At 44.1% G+C, this 26,191-nt stretch overlaps 1 protein-coding gene across 1 annotated transcript in view; it reads right to left on the bottom strand.

Annotated features, from left to right (window-relative positions):
- The window catches only part of micu1 (mitochondrial calcium uptake 1), a 34,178-nt gene extending 14,438 nt beyond the window's left edge, over window positions 1-19,740 (bottom strand). Inside the window, exons 1-5 of the mRNA XM_023822566.2 lie at window positions 19,589-19,740; window positions 15,471-15,635; window positions 14,228-14,417; window positions 9,691-9,853; window positions 2,525-2,568 (exon numbers count right to left, since the gene is read on the bottom strand). Of these exons, the coding sequence (XP_023678334.2) occupies window positions 2,525-2,568; window positions 9,691-9,853; window positions 14,228-14,417; window positions 15,471-15,634 (561 nt within the window). The 5' untranslated portion in view covers window position 15,635; window positions 19,589-19,740. The remainder of the gene's footprint in view (window positions 1-2,524; window positions 2,569-9,690; window positions 9,854-14,227; window positions 14,418-15,470; window positions 15,636-19,588) is intronic.
- Between the last annotated feature and the right edge of the window lie 6,451 nt (window positions 19,741-26,191).

Genomic DNA, 26,191 nt, shown 5'->3' with positions numbered 1-26,191 from the left:
CGGCATGGTTCAGGGACGGTTTCTGCTGATGTAGAAATGAGCACCCTAGACCCACTGACAGTGTGCAAAATAAATCTGCTGCTGCTTTATCACCAATCCAATGTCTCCTGATGGGACCCGTGCATTTTTAATGAGCCGCTGGGCATGCGCCCGGTCTGGTATAGGTGAGCGCGCCCGGTCTGGTATAGGTGAGCGCGCCCGGTCTGGTATAGGTGAGCGCGCCCGGTCTGGTATAGGTAAGCGCGCCCGGTCTGGTATAGGTAAGCGCGCCCGGTCTGGTCACACAAAACAGGAATGAGAAAGTGGCAATTAATCATGAGTCCTTCAGTTGCCATTTTAATCCCTTGCCAACGGATCGGAAAGGACTTCCTGGTTGGCATCACGTCAGCCGGAGTTTGGGTAGATATTTTACACGTTTTGGGGGAGGGGGGAGAGACATGAAAGGTGAAGAAGACAAGGTGCAGTCAGTCCAGTTGCAGAGCATCAGTCAGGCTCACGCAAAAAATAAAAAATAAACAGGCATGCTGCTTGGCACACGCCCCATACCTGCCAGAAGTCCTGCAGAGGGGGGAGAAGGCAGTAAAGGAGCATATCGGGGAGGGGGAGAGACAATGGATGAGGTCATTGGTTACGTGGAGAAGGGGGAGGAGGAACGACATCGTAAAAGGCACGGCAGACAAACAGCAGTCACTGAAAGAACGGCAACAGTTTAACATCATAAGATTATGAGGAGGAGCGGAGAGGGCACTGGGGTGATAGCACGCGTCGGGGGGCCGTTAGGGACTGACAGGAAGTGAGGGCAATTCAGACAGAGAACAGGACAAACAGGCAGGAAGAAACGGCATCATGAAGCAAGTAATGGGGATAAGGGAGATGAGGAGGAACGTAAGACGGCCAGATGTGGCAGAGACCCGCTTTACGCACTGCCACAGGTCCCATGGGCCTCCCTACTGTACAGGGGTTACCCACAATGCACCAGTCCGCTCAAACTTAAACAGACTGCCCTACGGCCTCCCTGCGTCAACCTGCACGGGAACCTACCGCTTCGACCCATAATTAATTAATAAGCAAATGCCTAATTAGCATACCCATGAGGAATTCATTACGGCATCACGGCATCCTGTTATGCTGATGGGAGATAATGGCGAGTTTGCAGGTGTAAAGGAAATGGGGGGGGGGGGGCGTCTTCTGGTACCGGCAGACAGAGACGGGACAGGATGGTGGTGCGTCTCCCTAGAGATCTACGAATGTAAATGTGCCCGGAGAGCCGCGCTAACCAGCCTGATTTACATGAGGGCACACGGCTCATAAATCCCACGAGGCTGCTGTGAGCCCGGCATGAACTGCAAGTCGGCCAGAGACGTGGCCTGTCAGCGGCGGCCATCCGGCCTGTCAACAAACATGAGGACTGCTCTATGTCTTCGGTCAAACGCTCAACCCAAAATTACGGTTAAACCTAGCTGGGCTTCTTCCTCGCTGAAACCAACGGGCCAGACAGCAGGAAGGAGTGAAGCGAGAGAGAGAGACGGGAAGAGAGGGAGGGGAATAAGCAGATTGTGCATTTATAAACTGAGGAAGGAGACTGGCACTGGTCTGAAGGCGCAGCGCTGCTCAGAAGGGGGCTTCACCACTCGACGTTGACTTTGGGCCAACAAGCAAAATGACGAAAATAATAATGTGCCGGCAGCTTCCGACTCTTTGATCCTGAGCTTCGGTGGGTGGCGAGATAGAGCTGTCCTACGGAGCTGGCAGCTACAGGGGAAGGCCTGCAGACACAGCCCAGGGTTCGAGTCCTCGGGCGTGGATGACAGGGGAAGAAACAACAAAGAAAGGGAAGAGACTGGGCATGGTGAGAACACGGAGTGTGATTTATTCCTGCTCCGTTCTGCAGCTGTGGTGCAGCCCAAGGCGCAAGCAGTTTGAGCGGCGAGTGTTTAGCTCATGCAAACTCCATTAGCATCCACGCGCAGCCTACCTCTCTGTTAGCCGTTTATTAGCCGCGGTTTATAGCTACGGAGAGTCAGCAGGTCCGGTTGCGGTGCTGAGATGACGACCAACATTAACATTTATGGGGGTAGCAGGATAGTCACCCATGGGGGGGCGGGGGGGCACTCCCATGACAGCCTGACTGGAAAGCGGATGATCTAGGACGACTAGAGGCACCACTGCCAGAGAAGGTCCAGGTCCAGGCCTGAGCTTTACAAGGTCCTTCACAGCCATAGTCAAGCAGCATATTAAACACAATCATACATTTAGATGTGAAACGAAAGTGCTGTTTGGCTAAACTTCATCTAAGATAAGGGGACAGGGTGTTACTAATGGCAGTATGCAGAGAAGCCCCCTTTTAAAATGCAGGTGCTCGCTTTAACCCCCGATTGACAAAAGGTAGAGAGAAAATCCCACCGAGGTCTGGACGGCAAGCCGGGGGGTTTGAGAGAGAAGAGAATTATGGGAATGGGATTGCAGTGTTGTTTGGTGAAACATCAAAATACCACTCAGTAAGCCAATGGGTCCGTCTGCTTACCTTGCCATCATAGCGCTTCACCAAGAACTGATCCAGGCCCAAGCCTGAAAGAGGGGGAGAGAGAAAGAGAGAGAAATGGACGACATTTAGACTTTGTTAAAGATCTCCTCAATAGCCTCACCTTACAGAAGTTTGGAACTTACAAACACGCCACAGGTTCTAACCTTGGCACATTGCACACTGTTTGGCGTGTTTATGAGTTGTCAATAGCGTACTTTGGTCAGACCCAAACTGTGCAAATGACGAATAACGACTATTAACAAACGGCAATAAGGCACTTTCAGAACTGCTGTCATCAATCATCGATCTGCTGACTCATGGAACAGATATCATGCTTTCAGAACCCGCTGAGACGCCTCTTTTTCCACTGTTTTCTGGCTCTAATCATCATTTGACAGCCAGGAGATGCTGAAGCTTGGACCACAGACAGGGAAGCGGGACCAGCAAACACTGACATCCTGCCTGCTCATGCCCCTTTGACCGGACCTCCTCCTATCCAACATGATTCAACATCAACACCCCAGAGTTGGACCACTTGGGACATCTGACTGGGAGCTGTCACTCCCAACGCTCATTACACATGACATCATTCCGATTCGCAAAGGTCAAAAAGGTCGGGGACCTTTCTGCAGGTCAGAGGTCAAATATCAATTAACACTGACCTCAACGTCTAAAAGACCATGATGGAGGACAAATTCGAGACTTGGTAAATTTTGAACTTGATTAGAAGGAGACCATTTTCAAATGACTGACCTAAGTCAAAATAAAAAGTATAATAATAATAATAGTAATAAATAATAATAAATTGACACAACCAAATTTTAGAAGAAGGAAATTACTTGGACACCCCCTGAGCCCCCCACCACACAAACCCACCACCCAACGTTTGACATGCACACACTTAATAAGCAAACACCCAATCTTCCTGACAAAAAGCCAAAAAATAATCATAATGCACCTAGACAAAGGAACTAATATGATAGTTTAGCATAGGGGTTTGTATACGAGTTCCAATCCATCATATTTAATAAACTGATGGATCACTTGGGCGAGCTAGCCAATGGCTGACTGCGAAGAAATGCGACGTGAATTATGCATGCGGGCACAGGATCCCTTGCGCCAGCTGCTTCAGGAAGCACTCTGAGAGGAAACTAATAAAAAGATGCTGCTTTTAAGTTGGCCTTATCACTTATTCATACATCTGCTGCCAGCAGCCAAAGAATCACTCATCCAGAAAAACGAAATGGGTCGTTTTGTCGCAGCAAAGCGGGTCGCGGCGGACGTGCAGCAGGTGAGGGTGCCACGCGAGCTGGCAGGCAGACGCCATCAGGGTGGACGAGAGGCCCCGCACGCTTAACCTGCCTCTATGCACGTTCCACTCCACTGATGTACCAACAGCTTAGTGTTGCTCAATCCAACATAATCGCTGCGTGTGGGGGTTGGAGTGTCAGTGTGTCACTGCATGTCTCCGCGTGCTAATCTCAGCTACAGGTGGCCGGCATTCCACAGCCGCGCATCCCATCCTCCCGGTTCTCGGCCCTCCGGCAGTCCCCGCATTGCCACGCCATTGCGCAGGCTGTGCAGACTGAAAGCAATTATTTCCACAAAAACGCAGATGTTTCTTCATGTCTACAGGCCCCAAATATTAATTACTGAACAAACAACGACCATTTCCATTTTCCCTTTTGTGCAGTCTTTTTTGCTTGCTTCTACCTTCACAGAACTGTTAAAAAGCATCATTTTAATCTAGAGAAACACTCAAGATCATATCAACATCTCCCACAGCCTCTGAAACGTCTCTCACTGCTTGATTCCCTCGTACGCAGCACCTCTCACAAGGTTCCCCCCCCGAGTCCGTCACCACTGATGGGCAACACTGGGCATACCCCGTGGTCCTGACAGATCCATGCAGTACAGCCCAGTGGAAGCTCCTGCACGCGTGGCAGCAAAGGTCTCAGAGCTGCATCAGGACACTGGGGAATTCCTACTTATAACTGAGAAGAGAACAGAAAATCCGGAAAATGCTCAGCCAGGGCCATGGAACTTGGACTGGACCTGAGCTGCAGAGGGAACTATTTTAATTATTAACTATGATCTTTAATTGTTAATTTTATATGTCAAATATCCCTCGCCAAAAATTACATCAGTCAGACCCCACACCTTCGAGTTACAATTTGGGTCACAACAAGCCTACCTGACTTCACTAATTAATATTAGATATTTTAATCTGAGGATTTTGGAAGCCGGTTCTCATTAACATATCAGGAGATACATTCCTATTTGTCACCTGTCCCCCCCGCTTGTCCTCACCTGTCCCGTCACCCTGAACCCCTAGCGCGAGCGGGGGGGGGGGGGGAACTCGCATGTAAACGCACTATTGAAAGGATCACCAGCATGTGTGTAATGTCACCCTCAGGCGCCAAACCATGCCCCCCTTGTCAAAGTTCCAGAACTTCATGGGATCTGGTTCTGGTTTATGCAACACCTCCCTCATCCTGCACCCCTTGAAAGCCTCCACAGCACCTGTCCCAAGCCATCGGGTATCCAGCACCTCATTGGCTGGAGGAGCAAGTGACCGCGGGCCCAAGCGAGACGGAGATACCCTTGGCGGCGACAGCTGAGCCCCCCTTCCCCACATCCCAAAGCGGATATAAACGACGGCTAGACACCCGGGGCGGGGAGGCAATATGTGGGTGTCAGGAATGTGGGGGAACAGTACAGCTGCCGCTGTCCCGCAATATCAACCCCACTTCCTGTTTACAGTCGCTTCAGTCCCGGAACTTGTAAACTTGCCACAGACCAAGGTCAAGATCGTCTTGTAAAAGGGCCACAACTGCAGACCAAACATTTTTTGCATATTTTCCTCGCAATTTGCATATTTCTAAGACGAAAAATCTGCACAGTCACTTGACTCCAGGGCAAAATCTCACTTAGTCAAACAGGTATTCAGTGCAAGTGGGACACTGCAAGCCAGTCCCTATGTACCCATAAATAAAGACATCAGCAGATATCATGCTATATACTAAAGAGCACACCTTTCATAGTACAACTGACAGGAATGAACATGTAAAGAATTTAAAGTAGGTGGGAAATGTTAAGGAAAAAAAAAAAAAAAAAAAGTGAAAATGTTAAAAATTAATACACTTTCATCTCTGCAGTGGAGGGATCAGCGGAGGCCTGGCTGATCTGGCCTGACACCTATTCATTCACTCCGCTACCCAGCAGAGTCCCCAACGGCAGACCCTGGAACATCCACACTTCCTCGTTCTTACCAATTATTCAGAACCCATCTCCACATTTCCTTAAATATAAAAATCACAGTCCAAAAAAACAAATCCTGCCATCCTCCACAGCCAATATCTGCATAGGTATTATTTTTTTCCCAGCAGCAATTAAAAGGAGGCAGAAATGAGTCATTAAATGCCTTATTTTGTCATGTTATTTGGTTCCATGTACTCTGACAAAAAGGTAGTATATCAAACAAGTTAATCATTACTAGATCTAGACTGATCAAAAATATAAATTTGGAAAAAAAAACTGAACATAAGTAATTAAAACACAACTATATTCAATTTCTTGTTGTAATATTTCCCTGTAAATAAATACACAATAAATTCAGCTCCAGATACCACAGAAGAGGCTGCAATGATATTACAGTAAAATACAGTCTAGATCCAGAACTGTTTAGTATTCAAATTAATGCAGGTTAAACAGTACTATGAATAATGTTTGAAACTTTTATGTGACAAGACACTCCAGGCAAGATCTGGCAAATACAATTTATTATGAAACAGTCTGGAGGTCGGAGGAGCGATACCTTCTATGGACAGCTGTGGCGGGAGAAACGGCGAGGTATTAGCCATGTTACCCAGGGGTTCAGAAGCTGCTGATAGGATAGTAAGTATAAAAATGTCTTGAAGGACACCTGCGATCGACCTGAAAAACTACATGCTGGAACTATAAGGACGTTTTCATTAAGCAGGTTAACCTCTTCGCAAAGGCCTTTTCTTCAGCAAATTCTGGTACAGCCCCCCCCCCCCCCAGCCTGCCTTCATTTCTTCCCTTTCCCCATCATCTGTCCCAGCCAGGATAGCCTGGGAAGACCCTGTCACTTTTAAACAATGTTTCATGGACAATAAAGCTGTCATCCAACAGCTAAGTTTAGCGTAGCTTGCAAGCTGCTCTCCATATATATGCCAAGAGGGTTTCACCAGGTATACCCAACAGACACACAAAAACCGAACCAAGCATCAACATCACAATTCATGAACATCCTTGTCAAACACCTTTCAGTGTCGATTCTTTCTTTTAACCAATTGGAGAAAAACAAAAGGGCCTGAGAAGAATGAAGAAGGCGTCACTCTACCTAATGCAAACTCCACAGCACGACCCACTACAACAGTCTGAGCGTGCTCAGTAGATTAAGGAGCCATTTAACAGACGCAGAAATTATGGATCTTATCTTCCAGCCTCTTACAGAAATGAGCCCCGAGTAAGCCAAATTGAATATCGACAGTGCAAGACGACTTCCCCCACTGCCCCATAAGTAACACCAGTGCTAAACCATCTTACTGCTGGACAACACTCAACGCTTACTCACCAGAGTAAGCCCAAGACAACTTGATGAAGGCTGCTGCAGGATTAGCCATGCTATACCACCGAGTATCTGTGCCAAAACACATCCAAAGACTAGAAGACTATATAGTATTACAAAAGATAATTAGATAATATTCGCAAATTCGGATTTCTTCCATCCATCTTCTAACCCTAACCCTGAATCCTGGTGAGGGTTTCAGAATCTCATTAAGCCCAGAACACCAGGCTGAGGAACACCCTGAATGGGATGATGTAGTATCTTCTGCATCATAAATTATATTGCAAAGCATCTATATATTCAGTGCTGGGTCCAGAAATAAATCACTATGGGTGTATCTGAAATGAGTGAGTGGGCACGATAAAAGCAACCATGACAGAGTCATGTGCTGATCTACTTCCAATTAAGGGAGCACATTATTAATCTGTGGGCGTTATGCACCCTTAGACACCCTTGTAAACCCAGGTCGGTATAAATGTAAAGCATAGACAAACCACACTACTGGAGAAATGTACCTTCAAGTCAAACACCAAGTCAAACGACCAACACCCTAAAGGAAAAGTGACATCCATCCATTTACCATAACCACTAATCCAATATGGAGTCGCAGAGGATAGCGGTTATTTTCGACAAGATGCCACTCCATCACAGAACACGTGTGGCACACAAACGGGGTAACTCAGAAATATCAATGAGCTTCACTGCATGTTTTCAGACAGCAGCAGGAAGCAGCTGAGGAAAACCACAGAAAACGGACAGGCAATGTGGCCAGGGTTAGCCTAGAGCTAATGCAGCTAATTCCCCAAAAGCCGCCCAAACAGAGCACAGGACTCTCAAGACAGATCGAGGCCTGGCTTGCTGAGGTTGAGCCCACGATGGGCCATTAACAACGGACACTGCATTGCAGAGGATTGCATCCAGGGCTTCAATGCCAGCCCTGATTTATGCGTGCTGCTTTTGGCTGACAGCAGTGCTGGTTCATATAGCACTTCTGCATGCAGTATCTAAATTAAGCCCTAATTAGCTGCCTGGTTGCTTAAAGATACAGGAGCGCTTGATGGCAGCATTTATAGTATGAAAGCCCCAGTCATGCCTGCGGCGAGTCAGCAAGCATGGGTAATCCAGACCATAAAGTACAACACGGAGATACAGAACAGCTGCGGCCAGAAGCCTCCTGACACGACACGGCGGCGGGGGAAGAGAGAGCCGGCCAAGAAGTAAGTGCTAACAGAAGGATCAGTAACGGCATAGATCCATACAGAGGGGAGAGGCTATGGTGTAAAGTAACAGCCCACAGATCCTGAACACTGAACCTCAACTAACCCAGCTCCTGGAACTACAGCTCACCCAAGATCTCCACAAGCAGCAGACACTTTGACCGATACCCTCCAGCAAGGGTGAGGAGAGACTGAAGCTCCCCAGTGAGAAACTCCAGCTACAGAAACAGGAACTGGAACACGAACCAAAGAGCAGAGAAAAAGCAAGATCAAGCGAGAAAGATGAGGCAAGCGTCAGGTTCCCACGTCACTGGCCTGGCATGCGAGACCGCCAAAGTGACCGATCAATCACGGCTGCCAATCAGCCAAAGGCAGACAGAGAGTTTAAAGAAGATACACCCCATCTGTTACCATTATTAAAATATCATCCAAAGCAAATGAAATTAAGTAATGTACCCGCTTCCAATACAACTTGTTGTAGACATGTGACACATCTCAGCCATCACACTAATGCTAAATCTAAAACATGGGTCGGCTGACAAGGGAAATGACATGGAGTATCACAACAGACCACAGACAGACACAAATTAGTGCATGAAAAAGTGCATGACAAATAGAATTCACCAGCACTGGCTCCGAGTAAAATCTTACATCCGCTTTTCCAGAGCAGGGTTGCAGGAGTCTGGATCTTATTCAAAGTAGGGGAACACCATGAATGCCGTGCCAGGCCGATGGAGGGCATGTGGGCACACCCACATTCACCTAACCTGATGTCACTGGACCGCGGCGGGAAACCAGGGGAGAACATTTCAGAACTCAAACCCCCAGTCCAGGGGAGGCCAGGCCAGAAAGCTAGTCACCGAGCCACATTTCTTACATTAATATTACGACTGCGATTCTCTCATTGAAAGCAGATGGAATTAGTGGGTTCAAAGTGTTCAGAAGAGGGGAACAGACCAGTTAGACGACTGTATTCCCCGGTGGAATAAAGAGAGGAATGTACGTGGCATGAACAGGATTAAGGTGATTATTATCTGGGTGGGTATTTGTAGCACAGGGTTGCTAAGATTTTTTTTGTCTGTACGAGCAGCGAGGTGTGGTGGGGGGGGGGGGGGGGGCTTGGCCATAACAACGGCCCAGAGGAACATGGTGAAGAGGCACTGGGGACAGGGGTGGAGCAATGGGAGATGGGGGCCACACGTTTACTGCGGCTGCCGTTAGCCACTTTGCTCTCCCTGAGTCCTGCTGTCTCCATTGTGGGGGGGCGGGGGGGTCAGTATCCCAGAGTGACAGGGAGTAATGCAAGTAGTGCAAATACACAGAGAACAACAGACAAACAACAGACAGAGACTCACTCTCAGGCTGCTTCTCGTTAGGGGTGATGGAACGCACAAAGTCCTGCGGCGTCATGTAGACTTCAGCATCTCCATGCTCGTTGATGATCTTCAGGGTGGCGAAGTAGCGGAAGATCTTATCTGGGGTGGAATACGCCCGGATGCGATTCTCATATTCCATCACCTGGGGAGAGGGGGGCATGCAGGGTTGTGAATATATGGAATATATGTGAATATATCTTCTTGTTATAAAAATGCTGCTGAGAACTACTAATATGATTTGTTACCCATCACCCCAATGCAAGTCTCTAATACAGAATTATTAATTTCACATCACTTTAGACACGAGAGGAAACGAGAGCAGCACCTGGTCAGTTTCCTAGATCTATATTAAAAGTTTTTCACATTCCGACCCAGTTCACACGGTGCTTCAAAGTGAAGGGAAGGAGCTTCCACATCACGCCGATCACCAGCGCAGCCTGGTGAACAGAGCTGAAGTGCACTCTCGCTGCACCCCTCCTGCGTTACTTAGCAACGTAAAGCGACAGAGGACAGCTACTTAAAAAGCCACAGCTAATAATGATACATAATTTACCACCAAACCACTGAAACAAGCAAACGTACACAGTCATGATAAGCAGAGAACATATCCCAGGCAGTACAGAGTAGAGCAGGGAAAGCAGAAGGATAACTTGGACTTCATTACATTAAATGGTGTCTTTAACAGCCAGCCAGGAGTTATGGGACGCATGTAAAGCAGGTTCTCTGGATGACGAGCCGGGGAGTGTGAGCCAAGCTGGCAGGCCCGGATGAATCATAGCGGCATTCCTTAACAGTGGATCACATTCAGCCACCCAGATGTCTTCATTTTCTGATGTTCTGACATCAGAGAAGGATGGGCTCTTTCCCAGAACATCCACCATCTTCACAAACAGCCGGCTTATTCATTATAGAAAACAAATAACACATTCTGATTAAGGGTCAAAATGGTCAGTAAAAATGAAAAGACGGGAAGACGAGAGAGTCACATGCTGCAGATCAAGCTTCCCCAGATGCCACTCAGCTTCCATAAGATAAAAACCAACCCATGCAGATAAAGCAGCACAATGTCAGGGCTCCCTGAGATCATCTTTGCTGCCACAGATGCGTGCGGATCACTTTGATGCCACTTGCCACTTTGTCAATCAGACAGGGATGAAGAGTTCCAAAAATAAACATCTTCAATCCAAAAGAAGAACCACCAGAGTCCACACTACCATCATCACTGAAGATCTTTGCATCATTAACCCTGATTGACATTTCATTTTTACAAAGATCTCTTTTCTCACAGCTATGAATATAGGCACTGATTTGATTGATTTAGGACGGAAATCCTGGCTGGGTGTAATGTGTGAGTAACCTGACTGTACTGGACTTATGCAAACAATATGGTCAGTAACCAACCTAGTAACGGTGTCAGTCATTTAAATGAGTGTCTCTGCATGGAAAGAGACGCACAATTCAACAGAATTAGTGACTCATGACCTCCGTCCCAACATTCAGAATTTGTTTAAAAAAAAATTCAAAATTAGCTCCTCAAAACCCTCCATACACCCACACCAACTTGATTAAACAAATGCTGGACTCCCGTCCCCGATAACAATTAACTATTTATTTTATTTACTAATATTTGGCAGATGTGCAGTGGGTTGGTGCCCCATACTGGGTTGTTCCCTGCCTTGCACCCGTAGCCTCTAGGATATGCTCCGAACCCCCCATGACCCTGAACAGGGCAAGCGTTTGCGGAAAGTGGATGGATGGATGGATGGATGGATGGCAGACGTAAAGTTGAGAAAGCAGACTTAGCCAGTCCCTTTAGAAATTGGGGGTTAAGGGCCTTGCTCAAGGACCCAATGGTGACAGCACTTTGCTGACTGGGGAATGTGAACCAGTGACCTTCTGCTCACAAACACAGTGTCCTAACCTGCTGGGCCACACATGCTTGTCCGACAGGTTTGTCTGTCTGGCTTTTCCAGCTCCAAGCAATGATTTTTCTAGGGTGTGTAGAACCATAAAACAGGAGGGCAGAGACATGCTTGTGTGGGCGTGGGTATGGGTATGTGCGTGAGCAGAGCGTGTGTGTATCTGGATTCCTCCTAACCAGCCTCCACCGTGCACCGTTTTCACTCTAGGCGGCTGCAGTTGGAATTATGGATCTTTACCTGCCATGAATTGCAGATATTAAAACATAAATAAACAAATGGGGGGGGGGGTGGCGGTGGATCGGGCTGAGTGATCGAGAAACTGGGGGAGTTTGTCACCTCTGGGAACCCCCCATCCTATAGTATTTACAGGGCATTGATTACGGCTTCACCCATGCGTGATAAAGGTTCCAGCTCAAACCGGCTATGCTGTTTGCTCTCGTGCAGGCGTGTCAAGCACAAGGCATCCACTTAAGTGCCCAGAACTAATACAAGACTTTTGGCATTTTTAGTTATTTGACTGCAGTCATAGTTTTTGTATAAAATTGAGATTCCCCTTGTGGTGACTGGAAAAATGTCCCCACAAGATCAAAATAACATTTTTTTATCACATTGCGGGGACACACTTGGTCCCCATAATGTAATATTTACATGACCCCCCCCCCCCCACACACACACACACACACACAGACACACAGACTTCCAGAAGCTGAAGGATGACCATAACACGGGCAGCAACAAGTATCAACTCTGTAAAACTTGGAACATTTGACACAGTGCTGCAAACAGTCAAAATGGAACTCTCCCTTATACCTCACAAAAAAAAAAATCACAGCATGAAATCTTGTCTCCTGCAAACCGCAGACATTCCCGGCCCCATGCCCCCTCTGCATCAGCCTCTCCACCCCAGCACACTTTCAGCAGAACTTAGTGATGCTGCGTCACTTTCTTACCCCCATAATCCTCCCAAACAAAAACAAACAGTGCAGCATGACCATGTTTGGACGTTAGGACCCTGTCCATTGCGAGCATGTTGTATATTTGTTTCCCCCACAGAGTAATTAACGTGAAATACATAAGCAGGTCATTAATGAGAACATCCAATTAGGAAGAGTGGGTGGTGGGATTGCAAAGGTATGAGATTTTCACAGTATGATAACCGTGTCAGAAAATATCACTGTTTCATGGTATCATGGTATACGGTATTTCACTATTATTATTATCATTATTATTATTATTTAGTTACAGTGACCCTTAAAGAAATGACAAGGGATATTTCTGTTGAATAAAATAAATCATTTTGAAAATTTTTTATATTAGAGAGCTGTACTACTTCCGTCTGAACAACAGAAATTAGAAGGAAAAAGAAGCAGGGCCTTTAAAAACGTAATCCCTCTTTGCATAGTAATCAATAAAACATGTTACTATTGTGCTAAATATATTATTAATCTAATAAAACATGTCAATGAAACAATTCTTATGGTATCAAATACACAGTTATAATCTACAGACCATATTGCAATCAAGCTAAATAAACATTAATAATCTAATAAAACACATTGGTTATACTATCAAGCTGAATGTAAACTTTTTTAATAATAATTAATAAAAACACACCTTTTTTAAAAACATTTGCAAATGTTTTCCATTCATGCAAATGCACCCTGAAACTTTTTTTTTGTAGTCCAACTGATTTGAAAAGACATGCATTTGGCTGTAACAAATGCAAAATACAGATTTCAGTTCAGGATGAACCTAAATATACCAAAGTATCATGTCGCTGGACAGCAGCAATTTAAACTGGTGAAAAAATAAACTAATATTTCATATATGGGAAATTTACGTAATAGTTTTAAGCCAAAAACTGGAAACAAAGAGTCAAAGCTTAAGATGACAAGCAAAGAAAATGGATTTTTGTTTTTTCAGTCAGCAGAACTCCAGTTCTCGCAAAAAAAAAGGAATCACTGTAGCTTCCAGTCACTATACACAATAAATATTTGCAGTAAAATGGCAAGATAAATAGACCAGACAGTCCCAGAAAAAGTAATGTGATTCATGCATGCTCAAAAATGCATGTTCAGATGTTCAGATGCATGTTCAGGTAGTATGGATCAGGTAGTGACAGGAGATGCAAACACGCAGGTGAGATTCTCCGTTCGGTTACATTTTTTTCCCAGTATTGCTAATAAACAAATGTACTTGGTATGACAACCATCAATTTTCATACCGTGGTCTACCGTCAAACCAGTATAACCTAGCTGGTGGGCAGTGTTTTTCTCTCAGGATTTAGGCAAACCAGCATCATCATGATCACTGTATGGGAGGTAATTATAATGGAGGGATTACACTGTTTCAGAGAAGCAATGCAGTAAAGGGGGGGCGGGGGGAGTTAGGACAATCCAAAGAGCAGATGTGTGACAGGGGCCAGAAAACATCCGGAACGTAAATGGACTGGTCTGGGTTAGGGGCTCACATTATATGGTTTTATGGAGTCCAGAATCTCTAGCAGCACCTCTGTGCAGAGCGGTGGTGCCGTCTCCACACGCACCCACCTCAGCGTCCGTTACCATGGCGGCCGTCACCATGGCGGCCATTACCTTGCGGTCTCGGAAGCCGACCCGCTGCTTCTTCTTCTTCTCCTCCCCTTCGGAGGCCGAATCCTCGTCGCCGCTCTCTGCAGGCTCCACCTGCTTCTCAGAGTCCAGGTCCACCCCGCTCGCGCGAGCAGCCTCTGGAAACTCGGCTCGCTCGTCACGGCGGACCGACGAGCCGGCCTCAGCGTGTGCCCTGTCGGGTGGCAATGGGGGTGGGGGGGATTGGAGGGAGCGGGACAGGCGATGCTTGGATCACGAATGTCTCACTTTTCATTTCAAAACCGCATTTTTAAATCCCAATCTTAATAAGAGAGAGAAACCAAACAGGGACATATGATAAACACTGACATGGGTGCACTGCTTTCTTCAGCCTCCTGTTTCTGCATCCCTGCAGTGCAGGACCTTAGCTTAGATGAGGGTTAACTGACTGAAATGTAACTGTCAGTGTCTTAGATCATTCAGTCGCTTCCCATTTCCGCTAAAACGAAAAAGACTGATAAACAGCAGGGATGGGGCGCTGCTGTCCCGGGGGCCACCTGACAATTCGTTTTAATGAGGGTCAAAGAGAATAAGTCCCTAGACGAGGGCTGCAATGGACCGGCCCCCTCTGCCGCACCATCAAGTCTCACCCTGTTTGGGGTTTAAAAGCCATGTTGCTCTGATTCCAACCCCCCCCCCCCACTCCTAGCAAGGGCGTAGGAACTGGGGTGAATGGGGGGGGGGGGGGGCGGACGGGACATGTATCCTGCAGTATTTATTTTGGTTACATTCACCCCCCATCAATAAATAGATTTTTCCATATAAATTACAAAGTTGTGCCCTGCCCCCCCAGTATGAAATTCTCTTCCAGCAGCCTGGTAACGAAGTCAGAATGTAGCTCCCATGACACGACTTAGTGCCAAACCGTATACTTCAGACGGCCATTTGCAAGACTCACTCAGTGCATGGGATACATTTAAGAACATTTCTATGGATTTAGTGAGTTTTGGAAATTTAAGGAAAGTTCTTCTTTGGATTACATAAGGACAGAGTGAGTTTTGGGTCCCAACAGTGGAACATGTGACGAGGAAGTCAGACTTGATGGTTAATTGGTGAGCTAATGTCAAAAGCAACAAAAATTGGACTGAGTGAGCTTTGGAAATATGCTCTTCAGTTATCAATACATTTCAAAATTTTACTTCACATTTTAGTACATTCAGGGTAGAATCGGTAATGGTGCTGTCATTTTTATAAAGGGAGGACACACCTCTTCCAGAGCAATCCTGCACTGGCTGTTGCCCCAGTCACACCCATCAGAGCCGCCAGCATGAGGCGCCGCCGGCCTGGATCCCGCGTAACACCTGTATGGTATCGCCTTGACAACAGCACCAGCTCTACAGCGGCTGCCGACAACAGTCGCAGGCGGAACATTCTGGATGAAGAAGAAGAGAGGAAAAATGTGAAGATTAAAGGGCAGGGGTAATGCCAAGTTAGAGCCAAAGGCCCAACATCAAAGAACAAGGACGTAACACCCCCCCCCCCCCCCAGCACAAGACCATATGGCCTCTGCTCTGAAATGTCACCATAGCCTAAGAAACCTTGCATTTTTAAAAAAATATATAAAACTACACACTAAATTTTCTGAAAGTAAAAAGTTGGTCCCGTCATTAGACAGCTCATTATTCTAAGACACTCCCGACTTAACAGCAAGGCTTTGGGTCCACTCACAAAGACGTCCCATCAAATTAGCTTCCTAAGCCGTACAATGTCCCTCAGCCTAAAAGTCTGAGTCCCTGATGATCATTAAAAAACCCAGTTAAACGATAAGAAAGATGTAAGAGCTTAAATCAACAGTTTCCCTCCAGGGGCATTTCGGTCCATTAAAAAAATGCCTACAAACCTTTTCATGCGTCAAATCTTGCATTATTAATATTCTCAAATTAGAAATGAGGGGGGAACAAAATCCTACCGAAATCCCTGGCCAAGATTCTTTTTACTGAGCGCTAAGCACAAAATACAGAGTGACAGTCATTTAGTTCCCAAGACTGTCCACACTGCGGAAAAACGGTTGGCAATTAGGATGAAGTCAGATCCCCTTTTTAACCCCTCAGAAGAGGTTCTAAGCTACCAGCTGTCAATATCTTAGCATATGACACACTGATAAGTACAGCGCAACAGTTTTTCCCTCTTATTGTGTGAAGTGGACGCTTCTTCAGAACAATAATGCTTGTTGAAGTGGGACAAAGTGGTAAATATCTATTCGACCTGTCAGAAAATGTGGCATCGATGGTTGATGCATCGGTCAGAATTAAGCTTTTCAAGGTCAAAACAGTGAGGAGTGTTACGATAAATCGGTTGTATAATTGCTGGTGTAGCGGTGATGCATCAACTGCGTATAGAGCTTCTTAAACCATACCGTAATTATGCAAATGGGCCAATTAGTGGGATAACAAACGAAGTGGCAGTTACAATGATTGTTTTGTCTAGATAGCCGGTAGTTTGGGTGAAGGTTATTTCCACCAAACTGTTAAGGTATTACTTGTGTATGCTGTGAAATTTGTACTTTTTAATCAGAATAATCACAGGGTTGCCGTGGATTAATTTAGATTAATCACGATTAAATAGCCTTCATTTTTAATCTATATTAATCGCATTTCATTTTACATGAGCAGACTCAAGAAAAAAGGGAATATATATGCACTTAACATGTTTACTGAACATCTTGAACACGAGTCACATGCATTCCATCTGCCACAGAAGTGCAATACCATGAACCCATATCAAAAAGCAAGATTTTTTGCTTAGCTGGATAACTTGTTGGATTTAAGGTACATCAGTTTAAATGATCTTTATCTTCGTTCACTTACAATTAGCCCAAACTACCGTAATCCAACAAATAATCCGACTAATCATGAAATCCAATCTAGCTTGGTTAATTGCCATTGTTAGCAATATCAGTTAATAACACATTATGCGCGGTGCTTTACGTATAAAACTCCGTAGCAACATGTCCACAGATAAGTTGGACGGTATAATGTGTGCGACCGATTTAATGAGCCACAAATGAGAAGTAGTGCTTTGAGAAGTAAAAAACTACAACTTTCCCTTCTGTTGATAAAGGGCGCAGCGGTCTTGGATTTTGAACTCGGGATCCTCTGTGCTGCTCTGAGATATTTCTCGGATCTCCGAGAAACGGGAGCGCACATGTTGTCACTTCCGGCTTCAAAACTCAGAATCCGACTCGGAATACGAGTTCCGAGGGCAAATGGAACGCACTAAAACTACCCGAAATGGGTTGACAGAGACATTTCAGGGTTTTTGAGTCATTCTGTGCTGCAGATGGGTTAATTGCATAAAAAATTTTAATCAGATTAATCATGATGATGGATTAATCTGAGTTAATTTTGACAGCCCTAATATATATATATTATAAAACAACAATATCAAAGAATTATACTGTTGTGAAGTATGAATCAACTGGAAGCAAAATTCATATTATTTAAGCATGTCATCAAATTCAAGTTCTGTGTACCGCTAAAGGCCTCCTGTAGAGAGAAACACGGCGCTCCATCAAAGGTGCTCTGTAACGCACCAAAAGGCAAAGGCACAAAGAGCAGGAGAAACACAGCGCTCCTTCAAAGCTGCTCTCTAACCTTAACCTTTAAACACTGGGACCCAATCTTCTTAGATTAAGAGGTAATCCTGACAGTCCCAAAGCACTAGGAAGGGCTTCAGGAGCGGATGATAAAGGAGAGGATCCCCCCTCCAAGTGACTCATTGATTTGTTATTATTTTTCACAGCTGCCCAGGACTCCCTGTGTCCATCTGCCTGTCCCCTTTTATGTCTCAGAGGACACTTCTCCCCAACAACAGCCCATTGAGCCGACAGTGTCCAGAGCACCACCCGAGGCAACCAAACACCCAGAGCAGCTCCTGCTCAGTGCATGTCCAAAAGGACTCCCTGCAGGTGTCCAGAGCCCCTCCCGGGGCCACTGCACTTCCAGAGCCCCTCCCGGGGCCACTGCACTTCCAGAGCCCCTCCCGGGGCCACTGCACTTCCAGAGCCCCTCCCGGGGCCACTGCACTTCCAGAGCCCCTCCTGGGGCCACTGCACTTTCAGAGCTCCTCAAGGAGCCACTGCACTTCCAGAGCACCTCCTGGCTGAGCCATGCAGCATCAAAATGTAAACTAAGTTATTACCATGGGCATCCTCCTAATATTAACTACATTATAGGAAAGGCACAAGAGTGGGAAAACTGAAAGCAAGAAAAAGCTATTCAATATGCATGCAAATGTGAGGCAGCAGTTACAAGTGAATTTTTCTATTTACTCAGGTGATTTTAACATGGTAAACTGAAAAATTGCAATTGGCATAATAATAATAGTATCTGCATTGACTGCTAATGACCATCTCTGGAATTCCTGAGTAAAAGGGTGTCATGAAGTATAGTCATATCTTGATTAATACCCTTCATTTTTTCATACCCAATGTATTTTTGCATGATGTGTATGACACACATGGTGGCAGTCCCATTTTGTAATAGCCATCAATACATCCATCATAAGGCCTCTCCTGCACGGGGTTGCCATGATCCCAGTGTTTGTCCCAAGAAACACAAGGGAGAATCTAGATGGTGGGGGGTCAGCCTCTTGCAGGCACACACCACAGAGACACGACTTCACCAGACTGCCAGAAAAGTTGGATAAATGCCACCCCTGATTGTTTAAAGTCACAATATAATGGTGACTTGGGATGTTCAAAAGTACTGCAGTCCCTCCTTAGAGATTGTTTGCGCTGCTTTTCATGGTAACCTGCAATCAAAACAAATGCGTCCCAGCCATCTCGACTACATGTGCCTAGACTGGGATTCCAGTATAATTAAGCCTCTTCGAAGGGTCCTTCCTCACGATATCGTCGTGCCGCGGGTGACAAACGACGCAGCCTGGTTTGTTCATAACGGGGGGACCCGGCTCATTTCAATGTGAGGCACAATCCGAAAATCAACTTTGACAGAGGACTGCATAACCATCTTTCCTGCTAACATTCATAGACAGCCAACTGTTCGTAACAACTAGTTTGTATTCTCTGCAACCACAAATACAGTCATCTTACGAACTGCATTATAGTCACAACTCCGGTACTGTCTAGTTAGCTGTAAACCACGTACCTAAAAAGTTACTATTGCGTTTCAGTACACGGCTTACGCTACTGTCGTTAGTAACTATTGCGTAACAGCAGTTCAGTAATACACGTACCGTACGCAACGCAACTCTCAGAATACGCGTACGGTGGAGCAGATTCGCACCTAAACTGGCTAACGCCACAGCGAGTCGCTATAAACGTAACCCCAGCCCTAATGCAGCTGCCACAACCATCATACTTACTTTGGTTCCTTTTTGCGGCTCTCGTCTTCGTGAGAGCCGCTACGCGTCAGTTTTTTCGCTTGAAAGTAAGACAGAAAACGAGCGTTTGAAACACCCAGCGGCCTCCTTCCGCTGCACCGCCAAAGCCACGCCCCTTTCCCTTGCGTCAACGGGCAAGCTGCCTTTGACTCCTCCCACTGCGGTGCAACCGTGTTTGTAAACATACAGAGAGGCCTTTATCATAACTCGCAGTAATAGCTGATTATACTGGATAATGCTAAACGTAACGAATCCCCAAGCGGAAGTTTAATGGCATATAAATTTGTAAGACAAGAGTGAGTTTTGTAAGTTGTTTAAAAATTTTACAGAAGCACTTTTTTTTCTAATATATTGTCTTCAGTGTACACGCAAAGACTCCTTAAACATTAATATTTAGCTAAGTTACTGGTACTACCAAAGGTTTGCCTGATGAACGGTAATGAAACAGCCTCCTGTGTTAGTTAAAAGTGGGAGGTGAATTGTAAGGACCTGCTTACATTCCTGCTAATGGATGTGGACACTTAAACATTTAAAAAAAATTTCTCCCACACTGAGCTAATGAATGTTTGTATGTCCTCTTTTAAGTTTGTGTGTGATATAATCTGTTTGTGTGCACACTCTCTCATTATCTTCACCCATCCATTTTCTGTAACCGCTAGTCCTGTTCATGGTCACAGGAGGACCAGAGCCTATCCCAGAGGCTACTGGTGCAAAGCAGGGAACAACCCAGGATGGGGTGCCAACCCATCACAGGGCACACACACAACTATGGGCAATTTGGTAACTCCAATTAACCTCAGCATGTTTTTGGACTGTGGGGGCAAACCGGGGTTCCACCAGGAAACCCTACAATGACACGGGGATAACATGCAAACTCCTTGCAGGGACCCATGGTGGAGACTCAAACGCTGATACCAGAGTTGTGAAGCAACATTGCTAATCACTGCACCACTGTGCAACCCCCAGTTTTGTCTTCACTACAGTGTATTTCAATGATCTTTTAAATAGCCATTTTTATACACAGTGTGGGTTACATTGGCCATATCACTTACATATGATGCTATTTACTGCGTGAAAATGAATAATTAAGTATATAAGGGAAAACATGGGGGAAAATGTCACTGCTTTTGTTTCAACTAGCTGAATTAAATACCCTCATACATGTTTATGTGTTGGTACAAATAATATTTACTCACAATTGAAGACTTGATTACATGGAAAATTTTTATAATAGAGATAATCAAATAACAGTTTTTCAACTTACATAATTAACTGTCTTCACCCAGAACTTGTTATAGAGTAAGTAGAGGAGCAGTGACTGTGTACAGAATATTGTTACATATAGAGGTGCACATTTCAGGCCCAGAAAGTGAAAATCCAGGCCAAGACTTTGTTTCAAACAATCAGTTGAATACTCTATGACTGTGACTTTTTATACTCAACTGGTTGGTTGAAACAAAATCTTGGCCTGGATTTTCACTTTCTGGACTTGAAAGGGATACCTCTGCTTATGCCTAGTGATGCATGCTGTTCAGGTATCATGGGTTTTATATCACCTTTTACAAATATCTATTTTGTTTTGGCTTCCATTTCAGACATGGGCTCCAGTTGCCATTTTCTCTATTTCCAAGTTATAAACCTTTGATGTCTGCTAATTTAACATTTTTTCCCAGTCCAGGGGTTTGTAAGCACTCCCACATTTCTGCATCTTCAAGAGGACATTATTCTGCTGAGCTGAAGAACGAGGTTTGTAGCTAAAGGCTACAAACTTACTTGCAGGCATGAATTTGTTGAAATAATAGATTCAGCCCACAGAGATACACTGAACTGACAATGTGTATTGCATTGAGAATCTTAGTTTCCTCATTTAATTTCTTACCACTATTTTACTTGTAAATTTACATTTAACATATCTGCATTTAGATAAAATACAAACAAGCAAACAAATAGATAGACAAATAAAGACAAATATTAAATAAAAAACTTTATACTATATTTACATTTGATACTATTGTTGGTGTATTTAAGACAGTGTTCTCTGGCAAGAATTGCGTTCAACTTACAGTTTGTCAACTGTGCTTTCCAGAAACCGCAAGATTTAGTCATAATCCCTCAAACTTCTGTCATGATTCGTACATCACTAAGGATTATTATTGATTGTAGACTTCAGATACCATTACAAATATGTGTCAAATGCTTTTCATGTTATCAATGAAGAATTACAATCTACAGTGGCATGTTTTATTGACCAGGGTTAATTGGATTTTATTTTGTAGTAATGAGATCCGATTTGTGTTGATTGTTATACAACTCATCAGCCAGTTTCAATACCTGCAATAATACATTTCTGCCAATTACATTGATTTTTATTATATTTTTAAAAAGATACTCTGCAATATTAAAAAAGTGTTTTTGTTTGTGTTTCTAGACCTTTCCATAAATGGAAGGAGGTCAGCTTCTTCACATTAGTGTTGGCACCCCTACCAGTCAATAACTTTTACCATTGCCACCAGTATGTAATTATATGTTAATACTACTGACCACACACAACCAAGAACATGCAAAAATCCATGCATATGCATATCACAAGCCATTGATCAACATGCATGTCTCATATGTGGTTTATAAATGTATATTTTTCTCATTTGTCCATTCACATGTATATTACACTATATGGACAAAAGTATTGGAACACCTGGCCATTATGAACTTTCATTCTAATTCCATAGGTATCAATATGGAGTTGCCCCCTCCTTTTCAGCTATAACAGCTGACATTCTTCTGGGAAGGCTTTCCATAAGATTTTGGATTGTGTCTATGGGAATTTTTGTCCATTCAACCAGTAGAGCATTTGTGAGGTCAGGCACTGATGTTGGATGTAAAGGCCTGGCTCGCAATTTCTGTTCTAGTTCATCCCAAAGGTATTTGATGGTGTTGAGGTCAGAGTACTGTGTGGGCCAGTCAAGTTTTCACACCAAACTCACCCAACCATGTCTTCATGGACCTTGTTTTAGGTACTGGGGCACAGTCATGCTGGAACAGAAAAAGTACATGCCCAAACTGTTCCCACAAAGTTGGAAGCATAGAATTGTCCAAAACGTCTTGGTATGCAGAAACATTAAGAGTTCCCTTCACTGGAACTAAGGGGCCTAGCCTAACCCCGTACCAAACAGCCCCATACCATTACCCCCCCTAATCACCAAACTTTATAGTTGGCACAATACAGTCAGGCAAGTAACAATCTCCTGGCATCCACCAAACCCAGACTTGTCCATCAGACTGCCAGACAGAGAAGCATGATTCCTCACTCTACAGAACATGTTTCCACTGCTCCAGAGTCCAGTGGCGACATGCTTTACACCACTGCATCCGGCGCTCGGTACTGTGCTTGATGATGTGAGGCGTCATGCAGCTGCTCGGCCATGGAAGCCCATTCCGTGAAGCTCAGTTTTTGTGTTGGGGTTAATAACAGATATAGTTTGGAACTCTACAGTTATTGAGTCAACAAAGCGTTGGTGACTTTTACACACTATGCACCTCAGCAATTGGTGACTCCACTCTGTTACTTTACGTGGTCTGCCACTTTGTGGCTGAGTTCCTGTTATTCCTAAATGTTTTCATTTTGCAATAATACCACTTACAGTTGACCGTATAATATCTAGCAGGGAAGAAATTTCACAAACTGACAGTACTGACACGCTTGAATTGACTGAGCTATTCAGAACGACCCATTTTTTCACAAATGTTTGTAAACCTGACTGCATGGCTAGGTGCTTGATTTTATACACCTGTGGTAATGGGTCTGAGTGAAAAAGCTGAATTTGACGATTAAGAAGTGTGTCCCAGTACTTTTGTCCATATAGAATATGTTCTGGGTTACAATGTAAGGGTGCCTCCATGGAACTGTAGAACTGGCTTGGAAAGATGGTGTGTCATACCATTCAACAAAGATAATAATAATAATAAATAATACATTTTATTTATAAAGCGCTTTTCAAGACACTCAAAGACGCTTCACAACACAATAGAATAAAATAGCACACAATTTACAGTTTGCAGGCATGAATTTGTTGAAATACCAGATGTCATTTCCATGGGGCTGTTTTCTGAGGTAATGTGGAAGGAGATACAAGCTATTGGTTAATTTGACATCCAAGCTATCCCTATTGGTTCATATGACATCCAAGCTATCCCTATTGGTTCATATGACATCCATGCTATCCCTATTGGTTCATATGACATCCATGCTATCCCTATTGGTTCATTTGAAATCATTTTTTCATGTCTCTCCATGTACACCCATCATTTTTGTTTGTTTAGGTAGTACTGAGAGAAAAGGCTATGGCATTATTATAGTATATGCATGATATGAGTGCACTGATATATAGGAGTGTCACAAATTATCTGTGTTATACATCTGCTAATATGAAAGCTAAAATAAGGTTTCTGTCTAATGCCAAAGAAAGATTATCCAAAGCTCAGATTACACATCTAGAGAAACTACATTAGGTTCCTGTAAATCCCTGACTTCAGTGACGACTTATGTTATAGTATTAACTTCACCTTGTCCCTGACATTTTGGAGGAATGCAAGGGGAATTCGCTCTGAGGTAAGGCAGCATGCCTAGGAATTCCCTGTGAAATAAGGCAGCATGCCTAGGAATTCCCTGTGAAATAAGGCAGCATGCCTAGGAATTCCCTTCCCCTACCAAGAACATGAACATTACACTGTGTCCCATATATAGGAGTGTCACAAATTATCTGTGTTATACATCTGCTAATATGAAAGCTAAAATAAGGTTTCTGTCTAATGCCAAAGAAAGATTATCCAAAGCTCAGATTACACATCTAGAGAAGCTACATAAGGTTCCTGTAAATCCCTGACTTCAGTGACGACTTATGTTATAGAATTAACTTCACCTTGTCCCTGACATTTTGGAGGAATGCAGGGGGAATTCGCTCTGAAGTAAGGCAGCATGCCTAGGAATTCCTCTGTGAAATAAGGCAGCATGCCTAGGAATTCCCTTCCCCTACCAAGAACATGAACATTACACTGTGTCCCGCTCTCACATCAAATGAAGCATTTTTTTCCATGTCTTGAACTGCCAAGAATGTAGCCAGCGTGTCCCGTCTCAGCCAACAGGAATGATGCAATCGATCCTTGCTTAAATCAGGAACTTGCTCACAGTTCGCTTTGATTATTATGTGTTTATTGGCTGAATAATTTACTTTTTCAATGGCTGTTCAACTGGTGTCATCGTGGTTTTTGACGCTCTCACACAAGCCACAGAAATTAACTAGGTAGGACGGTGTAATGCAATGCTGTAAAGATCTTTCTGATATGACACCATTACACAGACAACCAGAGATTAAAAACATAAAAACATAAATACATTAAATACATGACACCATATATGACAACCAGAGATTAAAAGCTAAAATTTTGCCGTAAAGCAGTTACTAAACTGCTATCTGTAGTGTTGCTAAGGCAACCCATTAATAGTGCCAAACTGGTTTGGTGTGACTGTGTGTGTTTGCACAAAATTTATGAAGACTGTAGTATGCCATGTCATGATTTGTTTCGTGGGACCAAAGTCTCTTAACAAGGCAATAAATAACTCAAGTGTCCTTCAGCTCCTAAGTGTTTGTCTTCAGGTTAATAGAGTGTGTATGGTGCTAAGATTGGCTTCCCAGTTATTTTTCTCTAAACTTTTATCTTTCTCACTTCAATGCATTTTCAGTGTATTACAATCAAAAGTTTGTGTGTAGTCATTGATGAAACGAATGAATCCATAATGATAGATTTCTTCAGTGAGACCTCAGGTTCTTTTAGTTGAATGGTGAGGCAGTTTCCTTAAGCTTATGCAGTTTATTAAGACAGAATGAAGATGTTACAGAAAGATGTTTCACACGGCCGGTTCAGTGTCTGTCTGTGTCTGTCTCTGCCCCCCCTGAGGGCAGCAGGCCCCTCATCTATGGTCTTCATACAGAAGACTCTTGGTGAGAGTAACTTGTATGAGATAGGCAAAGAACATGATGAGCAAGTAGCAAGGACAGAAATAAATATAAAAATAAGAAATATGAAAGCTATAAATGAATTAACTAAATGAACATAATTAAATAACTACTAATTAACTAGGGAAATCCCTCAGTAATAACCACAGATGTCATTAATGTGAAAGACATCCAGAACCAGGCCAATGCGGCATACTATGTTAGGTAGTGTGCATGCATGACAGGATACTCTGGCATATTTTCAAGTATACACTCCCAAGGAACAATTGGGTCTCAGATTCACCTTTAGAATGTGGGAGAACCAGAGTGTGCAAATGCAAATTCCACAAAGACAATGCCAGGATCAGATCTGAATCTGCAGTCTTAGAAACCTGAGGCGATAGCACTATCTTATGAGCTACTACTCCGTGGCTGCAATAATTATTTTAAAAAATGTACATTTCAATTAATTTACATGTAAATTAAAAAAATGTACTTTTCAATTAATTTACATGTAAATTAAAAAAATGTACTTTTCAATTAATTTACATGTAAATTTATGCTGTCTAAAGAAGTGTGGTTCCATAGGTAG

This window comes from Paramormyrops kingsleyae, chromosome 3 (genome assembly GCF_048594095.1).
Source record: "Paramormyrops kingsleyae isolate MSU_618 chromosome 3, PKINGS_0.4, whole genome shotgun sequence".
Lineage (NCBI taxonomy): Eukaryota > Metazoa > Chordata > Actinopteri > Osteoglossiformes > Mormyridae > Paramormyrops > Paramormyrops kingsleyae.
The sequence above is the reverse complement of the archived record's forward strand: the minus strand, read 5'-3'. Positions and strand labels throughout refer to the sequence as shown.